The sequence below is a fragment of the Ursus maritimus genome, unplaced genomic scaffold, assembly GCF_017311325.1.
Source record: "Ursus maritimus isolate PB19 unplaced genomic scaffold, ASM1731132v1 scaffold_1, whole genome shotgun sequence".
Lineage (NCBI taxonomy): Eukaryota > Metazoa > Chordata > Mammalia > Carnivora > Ursidae > Ursus > Ursus maritimus.
The window spans coordinates 69,109,213-69,122,844 of record NW_024423343.1 but is presented as its reverse complement, the minus strand read 5'-3'; the positions used below and the strand labels follow the sequence as shown (position 1 = coordinate 69,122,844).

Genomic DNA, 13,632 nt, shown 5'->3' with positions numbered 1-13,632 from the left:
CTCAAGTGGTCTCTAGTCTTTAGAACCCCACTAGAGGGTATAATCCTGGGGTAGTGGAGATTAAATGAGTAATTAAATGTAAAACTCAAAAAGTAAGTGCCTGTCACTGTTAGCTATGAAAATGACAGTCATACAATGTGTAAACCAAATATGGAAGAGAAGAGTGGGGCATAAAGATGAAAGGAATAAAAAAGCAAATATTTCTTACCCTGTATTTTTTCACAAACAAACCCATGACCTTCTTTTCCACAGTCTTCAAAATACCATTTTCCAGTGAAATGAAAATTGGGATTACTTGATAGCAAGGCACAGACAGGAATATGTTTTTGAACTTCAGTGGTGTTATGACTTGGAATCTTTAGAAAGATACATATGTTTTCAAGAAAATGGTAAAATACAGCATTATTGTAACGCTGACATTTTTATTAAGGACAATTAAAAAAATTCAAACACTATTATTCCTTTATTTGCATTTAATAAACCTGTTCACAGATCAGTTCATAACCTACAAGATAAATAATTATTGTGAGAGTAATTATATTAGTGGAACACATGAAAATGATATGTAATTACATTATTAAAATTAATATATTAGTAACAGACTAATAAAAATTTATGCTTATAAAGTATAAGAAGTAAAAAAATACTTTAGTATCAAATAAGATCTCTTGCTAAAATGATTTCTAAAAAATAAATCTGAAAACTTACATTTATTACATCAAATGGAGACCAGTTAGAGTATGCCACAGGCTTTCCATTTACCCATTTTTCATAATTATCATTTTGTAACCCTATCCACACATTAGTGGTCTGGCCAAAAAGATTCATAGTAATGAAAGCTGAAAAATAGGAATACATTATCAGATTTAATACCATATAAACCATTTGGGTAATCATTGAATTCTGTTTATAGCTATGATTTTATTTAAATGACAGCAAAACTTAATTACCAATCAATTGTAGGAATTTGTTACTTTGTTCTTATTAAGGTAATGCAGTCTCTTTCACTTTTGTTTCAGTTTAAATTGACACACATTAGCTGGCTAAGCCTGGGATTTCATCATATCATTAACAAAACTATTTCCAGTGTTCATTCAATGCCTTTCTAAACAAAAGAGGATTTATCTACTATACTTAAACTGAAGCATACAATTGCCTAAATATCAAATACAAGTGTACAGGTAAATCTAAAGAGACCTAAAAATTATACGACGCAATTATAAAAGAGTATACCTCAGATTATTTTAGCCATTTTGAAATAAAGATCATAAATATGTCCTTATTTTTTCCATGACTACTGGGGGGACAAAAGCCTCCAAAAATCAGCAGTTTATAAGCAATACAATATCCTTTTACAGATGTCGTGATATAAACTTACAGGTTAAACTGAAAATTTATGCGTCATCAGCAATATAATACTTAAAATGTAGATTTGGAAATACTAGTGTTGTGGGGGAACATTTTAATAATATTTGAATAAAAATGGTTATTTTTGCTGATTGAACATCGAGTACTCTACCTTGCTCCACCTCATTTTCAATGGCGACTAGTGTCCCTCCTTCTTCAACACAGAAATCTTGAGCAGACGTCCAGTTCTTCCAATTACTTGGGTCTTTGGGGATTTTCACCAAAAGGCACTTTAAAAAAATGTCCCAAAAAAAGCATTCATTTCCATATTTTTCTAAATGAGTTAAAAACCTCCCAAAGACACTGAGGATCAACCTTTAGAATTCTTTATAATTTTCTGAAGCAGAAATGCCTCATTTTTTTCTTTGAGCCCCTCCAAAGTTATGAAAGTAAAACAGAGGACCAGCTTTTAGGGTAAGTCAATATTTGCATGCAGTTGTATCTGGTTGAAACAGAAGCAAGGATGTGTTTTGTTATGCAGGATATCAGAACAATGTCTTCTGCTCAGTGAAAAATAGTATTCCTTTTAAAAAGGAGCCAGCCTGATTGCAAAGTGTATAGTGGTAGATTTAGTTTAAAAAAAAATTTGGAGGTAGCAATTAATAGCTTAGTTCAATTTTATTTATGAATACACTTCCTCACTTTAAGTGAGAGAGGAATACTAGGGAATCAAACCACATCAGGTATTTTAATTGATTAATTACTTGAGTTAGCTATGTGATTTGTAAGTCTACAAAGAAGAGCCAGAAAAGAAAAAACAGAGCACAGCTGGAAAGGGAAGCCAGGGCAGAACCAAGGAAACCTAGGAAGGAGAAACAGAAGGGAGGGTGGCTAGTAGTGTCAATGGAACATAAAAAGAAGGCTATGGGATTTGGCAATGAGAGTTGATTGTTACTCATGAGAGAATCATATCTGTGGCATGGCAGGGTTAGTCATTATGGAGTGAGAAATGGAACAGTAACTACTGGACAGGTCAGGGAGGGTTGAAGATACCCCCCCACCTTCAGCCAAAGATCACTGAAATTTAAACATGTTAATAGGGCCAGGTGGAATCAGGGGAGAGGGAGAGATAGAAAAGAAAGGCTATAGGGGGTCAGGCAAAGTTCCAGAGAAGTCAGGAGGGATTGTATACAAAGGATATTCCATGTGGACTGTTCTCTTATCAATGAAATAAGTCATTGATAGGTTAGAGCTCAAGATTTCACCGCCGAGAAAACTACAGTTACAAGATAATTCTAGGCTAGAGTGGAAGCCGACACTTGAGAGAGCATCCTTCCCCATCCTCCTTTGGAATGATATCTTTCCTCATCCTTTAATTTCTATATTTGTCAGTCTCACAGTCCTTCCCCATCACCATAAACTCCTTAAAAAGCAGAGAGACTAAGTGTCACTCTTCTTTGAACATCACAACAAAGAAGTTCCCCAGTAAATATATTTATGGAATATGATTAAAGCCAAGAGACCCCTAAATAGTTGTCAAATGACATTCTCAGGCCTTCTAGATTTAGTCCAATGGTTCTCAAAGGGGAGCATTCAATAATATCTGGAGACATTTTTGTTCGTCACAGCTCAAGGGGGGAGCTTTGCTGTTGGTGGATAGAGTACAGGGATTCTGCTAAGGATTGTATAACTCACAGGTCAGTCCCCTCATAACAAAGAATTATCCAGCTCCAAATGTCAATAGTGCACAGGCAGTTCTTTTCAGAACTTAATCCTGATCATGTCACTCTTTAGTGACTATTAGGGATTTTCCATAAATCTCTATCTATCTATCTATCTATCTATCTATCTATCTATCTATCAGGGATTGTCCACTGTTTTGGGGATAAAAAAACAGAAACATTGATGAAGCCTGGAGTTACCAACTAACGAGGAAGTACAATTTCAATTCTTCTGGTCCTCTTTACCTTGTTTGCTTCACAAAGAAACAGAATTAGCTTTAAAGGATTTTAATTTTATAACAACTATTCCTTTATCTGTCTCCTTTCATTTTGCCTCTTTTCTCTAATTACAAATTCCAAAGAGTGGCACACACTAATTATTAGGCAGTCTTATCATTTAATGTGAATTCACCTTGTGTTCAGATAGTCACACTAATGAACCATTCATAAATACCAATGAACCTCGTTGGTTTAGTTAGCTCAATAAATCTTTCCAGAAAACACACACACGCCCCCCCCCCATCCTACCCTTCTACACCACCATCCCCCCACGTTTGCCTCAGCCACGATTTACTAGCTTGACTATTTCCTATTACCACAACTTCATTGTTCCTAAAAAAACCCAAAAACGTATTTACTAACACAGTTCAAAGTGGTGTCATTAGTAATTAAATCAAAGCAGTAAGATGAAGTACAGCGCTCAATTTTAAATAATTTATTTACTTACTAATTTGCAAAATGTGATCAAGTTTAATGCATCTCTTATTATTGCTATGAATTAAGGATATCCTACTGTATTGCAAACAAGCTTTGAATATAAAATTCTTTTTTTATCTGAAAGTCATTTCCAGTTCAAAATTTGAAAATGGAATTTATGACCTTTCCCCCAAACTTGGTCCTTTTCCAGTGTTCTTAGCGATGTTGACTGGCAAAGTCAGCCATGCATTTATATAAGCTTGAACCCTGGGAGTCCTCTTGACTTCCCACTCCATCCACCTTTCAATTACCATTTAGACATACATCCCATTTCTCGGAGTCCTCCCCTCATTCTTCCCATTCCTGCCACTTCACAGTCTCTGCCTTCACCATCTTGGCCCAAACTACTTCTGTCTTGCCTGGACTATTACAGTAGCTTCCCAACCACCCCTAAAACCTTCCTCATCCTTGCTTCCTCCAATCTGTCTTTGCCATTCCAGCATGAATGATTCTTTTCAAAAATCAGTCCTGATCATGTCCTTCTTTAGTTAAAACCCTTGAGGGGCTTCCTATTGTTCTTGGGATAAAAACAGAAACTTTTTCATCTCACTTTTCACACTCTAGTTCTCTATGCTTCCTTTAGTTTCTTCAGTAGGTTACATTCCCACTCACCACAGGACTTTAGCACATGCCGTACCCCCCTGCTTTCAATGCTTCTTATCCTTCTAACCACCTCAGTCAAGTTCTCCTGTTAAAAACTTTTAGAGAACTATGTAACTCCCCCTTCATTGCATGTGTGACAGTTATAGAGTTATACTCCTGATTGGTTTACTAATGTTTATTCCCCCTTTAGTCTGTAAACTACAAAAGAGAAGTGATTATGTCAGTTTTTCCTCACCATCAAATTATCAATATCCAACATAGTTTAGTGAATGAATGAATGAATAAAGTGTTCATGATGTCAATACATTTTTTAGAAAAGAGGAGAGGTTTTTTTTAAAGGAAAAGCTATCTTGTGCATGAAATCAAATTTTGGCTAATCTCAGACTAGATGTGCAAAGCAGCCATTAGCATTCAATCCAGATCCTTGTATAAAAATGTATGAGTAGGGGTGCCTGGGTAGCTCAGTCAGTTAGGTGTCTGCCTTTGGCTCTGGTCATGACCACAGAGTCCCAGGACTGAGCCCTGCATTGGGCTCCTTGCTCAGTGGGAAGTCTGCTTCTCCCTCTGCTCTTCCCCCCACTCTCCTGCTCCTGTTCTTTCTCCCATAAATAAATAAATAAATAAATAAATAAATAAATAAATAAAAAAAATACATGAGTAGAAGCATACAAGTTAACCTAATACACACACAAGCACATGCACACTTAGAATTGTTTCTGCTTACAGCTCTGCCATGACAAGTATCTTAGATGACTCACTTTTCTAGGGGTAATCCCAGGTCAAGACTCATACATCATCAAACACAGAGAAAATAATTGATGAAACATTAGAAAAGATGCTAAAGTTCTGGTAGCTCAGTTTTAAACTCTTAAAGGTGGATAATTAGTCAACCAACTAGGATTTTTTTCTCAGAAAAAAAATTAGCTCTAGGAAATTGACAAACAAGAAACAAAATTTAGTGGGACATACCATACTGATGCTCATTCGGAACTGTGACGTGAATAATGCCTGTCATTGCTACCTCCCAGTTTTCCTTCTGTAACTTTGTTAATCAAGGGAGCCATCCCCGTGGGGCACTCCTCCTCTCTGTTTTCAATCCTCCTATTACCAGTTTTTCTAATGATCTGATAAGCCCACTTATTCCAAGGTGTAGATGACAGATGAGGCAATCTCAGAAATACTTCCCTTAAAAACAAAAATAGAGTCAAGGCAAAGGAGTGAGACTCCAATGGTGGGATTTTAGCCATCTCTATGCAAGGGAAGGTGTGGTGGGTGGGGACACTTCAGGACCCTATAACCTCACCCTCCAAAAGATCGCCTTTTTCAGGTAGCCTGCTGTGACAGGATTTATTAGTCAAATCCTCTGAATGATTCAAAGACTAAGTTGTGCAACTATTGCATTGCTGGGCAAATATTGGCTGCACATTTGAATAACCGAGGGAGTTTTTAAAAAACACTGATAAGTAGACCCAATGCAGATCAATTAAATCAGAATCTTTAGGATGTCTCCTGCACCTTGACATTTTTGAAAAGCTCAGGGGGTGATTCTAAGTATTTGATGAGGGCTGTGAACCACTCATCTAGCTGTTAGTTATCAATAACGTTTTTTTAAACTTTGAGCTACACGAGGATTTTTAATCCTCTCCAATCCTGCTTCAGAAAGCCTTTCTCCCCTCATGTATGTGTTTGTGCTTTACTCAGGCCCTTTTCTATTTCTGTGAAAGGAGGCATTCATTTGCTCTCCTGCCCTGAGTCTGCTCCACCATCACTGCTACCATGCCTCTATACATACATGCTCAATATGCTTACAAAGGAGAAAACATGGACAGGAGTTAAGCTGTGCAGATAGAGAAGTTTGGGGAGAGGATAATAGCCAAGGCCTGAACCAAAAACAACCATTGAGAGTTTCTGAGAATTATTTCTCTAATGCCAAGGATTTTATTTGCTGTGAAGTTCCTTAAAATATCCTCTTCGACACACAGAGAAATTATGATTAGTAACTAACACAGTTGTGTTCATACTTTGGGGTTGCTCACTGTCTGCAGCAAAAGTGTGATTTTGAGACAAGATAGGCATTCCTTTGTGGCTGTTCCATACAGAGCACTCCAAGATGCATCTGTCCTAGTAGTTGCAAGGTACGAAAATTAACTAAAAATAGACCAAAACATTAATATAAGAGCTAAAACCATAAACCTCTTAGAAGAAACATAAGAAGTAAATTTTTATGACCTTGGGTTTGGCAACCTATTCTTAGATATGGCACCAAAAGCATGAATAACAAAAGAAAAATTAGATAAATTGGACTTTGTTAAAATTAAAACTTTTGTGCATGAAAGGACATTAGAAGAGGCAAGCTTATAGAATGGGAGAGAATACTTGCAAAACATGTATCTGATAGGAGCTTAATATCTAGAATATGTAAAGAACTCCTACAACTCTACAATAAAAAGACAAATAAGCCAAGTAAAAGAATAGACATTCTTCCAAGACAATATACAAGTGGCCAATAAGCACATGAAAAGATACTCAATATCATTAGCCATTAGGGAAATGTAAATCAAACCACAATAAGATAACACTAGAGATGCACTAGGATGGCAATAATTAAAAAGATAATAACAAGTGCTGCTAAAGATGTGGAGAAGGAGCGCCTGAGTGGTTCAGTCTGTTAAGCATCTGCCTTCGGCTTAGGTTGCTTCTTTCTCTGCCCCTCCCCCTGCTTGTTCTCTCTCTCCCTCTCTCTCTCAAATATATACATAAAATCTTTAAAAAAAAGATGTGGAGAAATTGCTAGCATATGCTGCTGGTAGGCTTGTAAAATGGTTTAGCCACATCAAAAACAGTTTACTATTTCCTCCAAAAGTTAAACATAGAATTGATATATGAGTAATTCCATTCCTAGGCATATACCCCAAAGAAGTGAAAACAGGGACTCCAGCAGATACCTGTGTGCCAATGTTCACTGTAGATTTATTCACAACAACCAGAAAGTGGAAACAACCCAAGTCCCTCAACAGATGACAGGAAAAACAAAATGTGGCATGGAATATTATTCAGTCATAAAAAGGGATGAAGTTCTGATACAAGCTATTATATGGATAAAATTTGAAAACATTACACAGAGTGAAATAAGCCAGAAACAAAAGGACAAATATCGTATGAATTCACTTATATGAAATATCTAAACAGGCAAATTCACAGAGATAGGAAATAGATTAGAACTCACCATGGGCTGGAGGGATGGGGAATTGGGAGTTACTGCTTAATAGTTGCAGAGTTTCTGTTTGGGATGATGATAAGTTTTGGAAATAGAGGGGATGGTTGAACAACATTGTGAATGTAATTAATACCACTAAATCATACACTTAAAAATGGTTAAAATGGCATATTTTATTTTAAATATATGTTACCACAGTAGAATATGTTAAAAAAGAACTAATTGTCAAAGATTTTAATTCAAAACTTAGTAATACTCAGTGTTCTATTGAATACTTGCTACATTTTTTATATTGAAATGTATAACTGGTAGGTTTTATAGTTTGGGAAAATAGGAATCAGACAGAAAATATTAACTATTGAAATGTATCTCAATACTATAAAGTTTTAGGAAACAACTATATTTTAGAAGATCTCTCATAGTGCCACCAGACTGACTGTGTCATGCAGTTACACTGGTCTGGTAATTCTTAAATTCCTATATGAAGTGGCAACTGTCGGGAAGAGACAAGACTACCAGACTGAAAGTCAGGAAACTTGAGGTTTATTCTTAACCTGACAACCTGACAAATATGCTGTGAAATTTCAGAAAAAGCACACAATGTTACTGGTCTTGGTTTTGTTATATATAAGATGGGATAACAATTCTGTATATTTAAAAAATTCAATAAAATCATATATATATATATATATATATATATATATGATAGATATATGTTTGTGTGTGTGTGTGTGTGTGTGTGTGTGTGTGTCCCATTGTAATATGTAATCACCCAGCAAAAACTCTTAGCCACAAGGTGGAAGAAACCCAAATGTTCATCAGTGGGTGAGTGGAAAAACAAAATATGATATATACATATAATGGAATATTATTCAGTCTCAAAAAGGAAGGAAATTCTGACATATGCTCTAACATGGATGAACCTGGGGGACAATATGCTTAGTGAAATATGCCAGTCACAAAAGGACAAATAATGTATGATTCTACTTATCTGTAGTATCTGAAGTAGTCACATTAATAGGAACAGAAAGTAGAATGGGGTTGCCAGGGGCTGGGGGAGGGGAAGTGAAGGGTTATTGTTTATTGGATTTAGGATTTCAGTTTTACAAGATGAAAAAGGTCTGCAGATTCAATGTATAACTATGTGAATATACTTAATGCTATTGCTCTATACACTTAAAAATGTTTAAGATGGTAAACTCTATATTATATGAATTTTACCACAATTAAAAAAAAATCAATGCCAAATATATATTAGGTGCTCAACAAATACCTGTAAAATCCAAATGGCCCCACAACACAAATTAACAATGAGAAGAAGATCACAAAGAAGAGAAGGCTCTGCCAAATGTAACTGAACATACAGATTGAAAACTGGCTGTCCACTATCAAAGAGAAATTTCATATTAACATATTAAATTATGACACAGTGTGGGTTTTTCCATTATCAAAGAATGAAACATTTATAATTTGGGATGCATTTTAATTACTTCCACCTAAGGCCTATAAAGTTATTTTATTATAAAACATGAGGAGTGGAGGGAAAGTCTTGGCCTTAATTGGAGGCAGTATCAGAAATAATAAATCTGGTTTACAATATCCCCACTGGCAATTTAAAAAAATTTTTTTCAATTCTGCATGGAAGCACCAGCTTTATGAGGCTCAAGATGACATTGACTGAGTTATGTTATTAGTGGGTCAATTCACAAGGCGGGCGGAGCTCTGGGCCTGCTCCAGGCAGGGAAGACACAAAAGGAGAAGATGGAGGCTGTGCCCTCTGGAGTTGACAGCTCATTTGGGGGCAGGGTCTAGTTACACAGGCTCGCATGCATCACGCCTAATGAAACAGTCACACAGCACAATGAATGACTGTGTCAATAGCAAAAACTAAGTCTACAAATGAAGGGTGGTGCCAGGCTGTTTCTTTATTCCAAGAGGTTTGCCCCTACCCACACTGAAAACTCAAATCTCTTGAAAGTTGTGACCAAAAAATTCCAGTTCCCAACGGACAACTCCTGGTTTTTCAAAGCCACATCCACTGTTTGATTATGTTCTAAAATAAACATCTACAAAACAGAAACAAAGGCAACTTTTTGAAAATGAGTTTACCTTATAGTTAAAATATAGCCATCCTCTGGGACATGTTCCATGTTGTTTTGGAGTATCTTTCTCTTTCTCTTTCTCTATGACCCAAACCTTCTTTCGTTTACAGATGCTAGGCATAGAAACGGAACACTCTTCACTAGCCCAGAGTCCTGGAGGAGTAAATGGGTTAGAAATGACCTGAAACAATGCTGACTCTCTGTAGGCATTCTCTATCACATTTTTATGACTGCTAATGGTTTATCATAATTTTTTTTTAATCTAGAAATTGAACTAAACTGCTAATGGTAGAGTTCTCTAGTAATAAGAGCAAACTGGGCAGGGTGCTAAATCAGTAAATCTAATCCAAGAATGTAGAAATTTTGCAAATGCAAAACAAACAAACAAACAAACCCCAACTAACTAAAATACTACAACTGCAATCACAGAACTGATTAAAGTTCTGGGAATATTTGGTTTGGTTAACAAAAGAATGTAGAGTAATGTTTTTGTTTTAAAATATTCAACTTCAGTATAAGGAGAAAACAGATTCTAAAACAATAGATGATCATTTCTAATTTGTAATTCTTTAGAAAATATATAATTTTGAAAAATTAACTCGGTAACTTCTAAAAAAGAAGCACTCTTCAACACTGACCCTTAAAAAAAACAGGCACACATGGACATACCCTCAGGAAGATATATCCCAAAGTCCTTAGCCTCCTGGAAAATGTATTTTAATGTAGAAGAGCTATATTTTGCAAAGTAAAGGTTATAGAATGCATTTCATTAGCATTCAAGTTATAAATCCCAGAATAGGGCAAGGATGCATGTAAATTGCAAAGGCAGTTTCAGTTTTCTTGTGCGAGGGATATAAGCCAAAAAATGTTGGCATTTTGAAGGAGGGGCTGGAATGCTATTTTCAATGCAGAGTGGCCGCTAGTCTTCCAGAATCACAAAACAGCCTTTCTGTAGGCTGTTGTGACACCTGCTGGCAAAAGAGAGCTGATTAACAACGTGGTTTTCCCTTTCCGTTCTCTGCAGATGCCCTTACACCAAGGATTGCCTTCCATGTTTATCCCTCTCCTGATTTGGGGTACAGGTTCCTTATGAATCTGTTAAGGGTCAGGAACATAATTACCTTTTATAGGATAGAAGGAGTGGGATGGATATGAGTGGACAATCAACCCAAATAACATTGTACTGATGAATTGAATTAAATTAAAAAACCCATCTTAAAGGTACATGTATTTCTAAATATAGCCTGGAGATAGTTGTTCTATGGCAAGAAGCAGTTAATGCCAAGTATTAAAAAAATACTGAACTCAGTGAAAATTTTTCTTAAATGGGAAAGTGGAAGTAAATTCCACGGGGGTTAAAGTTCTGGCCAATTATAACTGAATTATTAAGAAAAGATTTAAAAAATGGGCCCACATTGAAATTTTTTAGAGACTAGTATTTGTCGGGTATATTTTTTTCTTTTTTTTCTTTTAATTTTTTTTATTATATTATGTTAGTCACCATACAGTACATCCCTGGTTTCTGACGTAAAGTTCGATGATTCATTAGTTGCGTATAACACCCAGTGCACCATGGAATACGTGCCCTCCTTACTACCTATCACCAGTCTATCCCATTCCCCCACCCTCCTCCCCTCTGAAGCCCTCAGTTTCTTTCTCAGAGTCCATAGTCTCTCATGCTTCATTCCCCCTTCTGATTATCCCCCCTTTCTTTATCCCTTTCTTCCCCTACCAATCTTCCTAGTTCTTATGTTCCATAGATGAGAGAAATCATATGATAATTGTCTTTCTCTGCTTGACTTATTTCACTTAGCATTATCTCCCCCAGTGCCGTCCATGTTGCAGCAAATGTTGAGAACTCGTTCTTTCTGGTAGCTGAGTAATATTCCATTGTATATATGGACCACAACTTCTTAATCCAGTCATCTGTTGAAGGGCATCTCGGTTCCTTCCTTGATTTAGCTGTTGTGGACAATGCTGCTATGAACATTGGGGTGCGTATGGCCCTTCTCTTCACTACATCTGTATCTTTGGGGTAAATACCCAGTAGTGCAATGGCTGGGTCATAGGCTAGCTCAATTTTTAACTTTTTAAGGGACCTCCACACTGTTTTCCAGAGTGGCTGTACCAACTTGCATTCCCACCAACAATGTAGGAGGGATCCCCTTTCTCCACATCCTCTCCAACAATTGTTGTTTCTTGCCTTGTCACTTTTTGCCATTCTAACTGGCGTAAGGTGGTATCTTAGTGTGGTTTTGATTTGAATTTCCCTGATGGCTAATGATTTTGAACATTTTTTTCATGTGTCTGTTAGCCATTTGTATGTCATCATTGGAAAAGTATCTGTTCATATCTTCTGCCCATTTTATGATTTATTTGTTTCTCACGTATTGAGTTTGAGAAGTTCTTTGTAGATCTTGGATACCAGTCTTTTATCTGTAGCATCATTTGCACATATCTTCTCCCATTCTGTGGTCTGCCTCTTAGTTTTTTTGACTGTTTCTTGACCAGCTTCATCCGGTCTATTTGTGGTGCTGTTTTGGCTCTTGAGGAATGACTTATTTGGTTGTAATTCATTTTCAAGAACATGAATGCATGGAATTAACTGTAGGAATGGCCATCCTTAACACTTAAGACTAATGAAACTCATCACATTCAATTAAAATGCAAGCTAGCCAAACGAAACCTTCTCATTGAACTAATGCAATGAAAAGGAGACTTTAAGCCTTCTGAAAATTGTCAGTTTTTATTATAAACCCCAAAATGGATAAATAAAATAACCTGTTATGGATGAAATGAAGCCACATCTCTGGCTCTGATTATTCATAGATCCTTCTCTTTCTTTGTCCCAGTTCTGGTATATTACTGGCGCTCCATCTCTCCAGCTGTAGGTAAATTAAGAATTTTAGGGTCTTCTTTTATTCTGTATATTCAATCTCCTACACCATTCTTGGAGTTCTGGGTAATTTTTATTAAATTAAAAAGATACTCATTTTTTTGGTTAAAGAAATGAAAATTTATAAGTTAAAGATAATGTTTGAAGGCTATTCAACAATTGGTCACTAAGATCTAGTCCAATCATTCTGCAATAAAAACTGTCAAACAAAATAAAATGCAAATTGATCTAGGTCCATACCGAAATTCATCATTGGCTCTTTCTTCTCGAAGTCCAATCCACCAATTTACACCATACTTTGATAGCTATTAAAAAGAAAAAAAGAAAATGTCAGCATTTATTCTACTTGTTTTCCCTTTTCACGATTACGATTAATGGGGTTGCTGTTAATAGCTTTCTATTCTTCAGTATTTTACCCAATTATCTAAAGAAGAGTACACTAAGGCCTAGCATCTTCAGAGAACCTGAAACTTCATTATTTTAAAGTACTCCCTCCTCATTATGAGGGGAAATTGGAATCAAATATTGAAAATCTTTCTTACAATTTTCCCTATGTATTTAAAAGTAAATTTTCTAACTCTCATAATAGGGCTTTAAAAAGTAGTATTATGAAGTAAAATAGGAATGTGGACTCCTACTTTTTTGACTAAAAATTTAATGGTTTATCATCTCAGTGATTTATAGTTCATTGCATATGTCACACTGAAAAACAACTCAAGGCACAAAGACATCAATAGTAAAAAGGGTTTTGAATTTTTGGCATATAAGCACCCTTCCCATTTTAATAGAGAGACACAAATGGGACAAAGGAACACTACAGAACTTCCAGTGTTTAACAACTAGAAAATTATTTCTATATTTTACTAATTTTGTACCATTATTTATCACATAGGTCTCAGTACAATAAAGTATAAAATGAAACAGCATGTTCACGCATGTGTGCATACACACACACATACATTACAGCAGATGTAATCCTGGACTTATGAC

At 35.9% G+C, this 13,632-nt stretch overlaps 1 protein-coding gene across 2 annotated transcripts in view; it reads right to left on the bottom strand.

Moving 5' to 3' along the window:
- Positions 1–13,632, bottom strand: part of PLA2R1 (phospholipase A2 receptor 1) — a 112,088-nt gene that overhangs the window by 14,505 nt on the left and 83,951 nt on the right. For both annotated transcript variants that reach the window (XM_040644600.1, XM_040644602.1), the window contains exons 18-23: positions 12,883–12,947; positions 12,528–12,631; positions 9,754–9,899; positions 1,520–1,637; positions 709–839; positions 209–356 (exon numbers count right to left, since the gene is read on the bottom strand). In XM_040644600.1, coding sequence (XP_040500534.1) covers positions 209–356; positions 709–839; positions 1,520–1,637; positions 9,754–9,899; positions 12,528–12,631; positions 12,883–12,947 — 712 coding nt within the window. The remainder of the gene's footprint in view (positions 1–208; positions 357–708; positions 840–1,519; positions 1,638–9,753; positions 9,900–12,527; positions 12,632–12,882; positions 12,948–13,632) is intronic.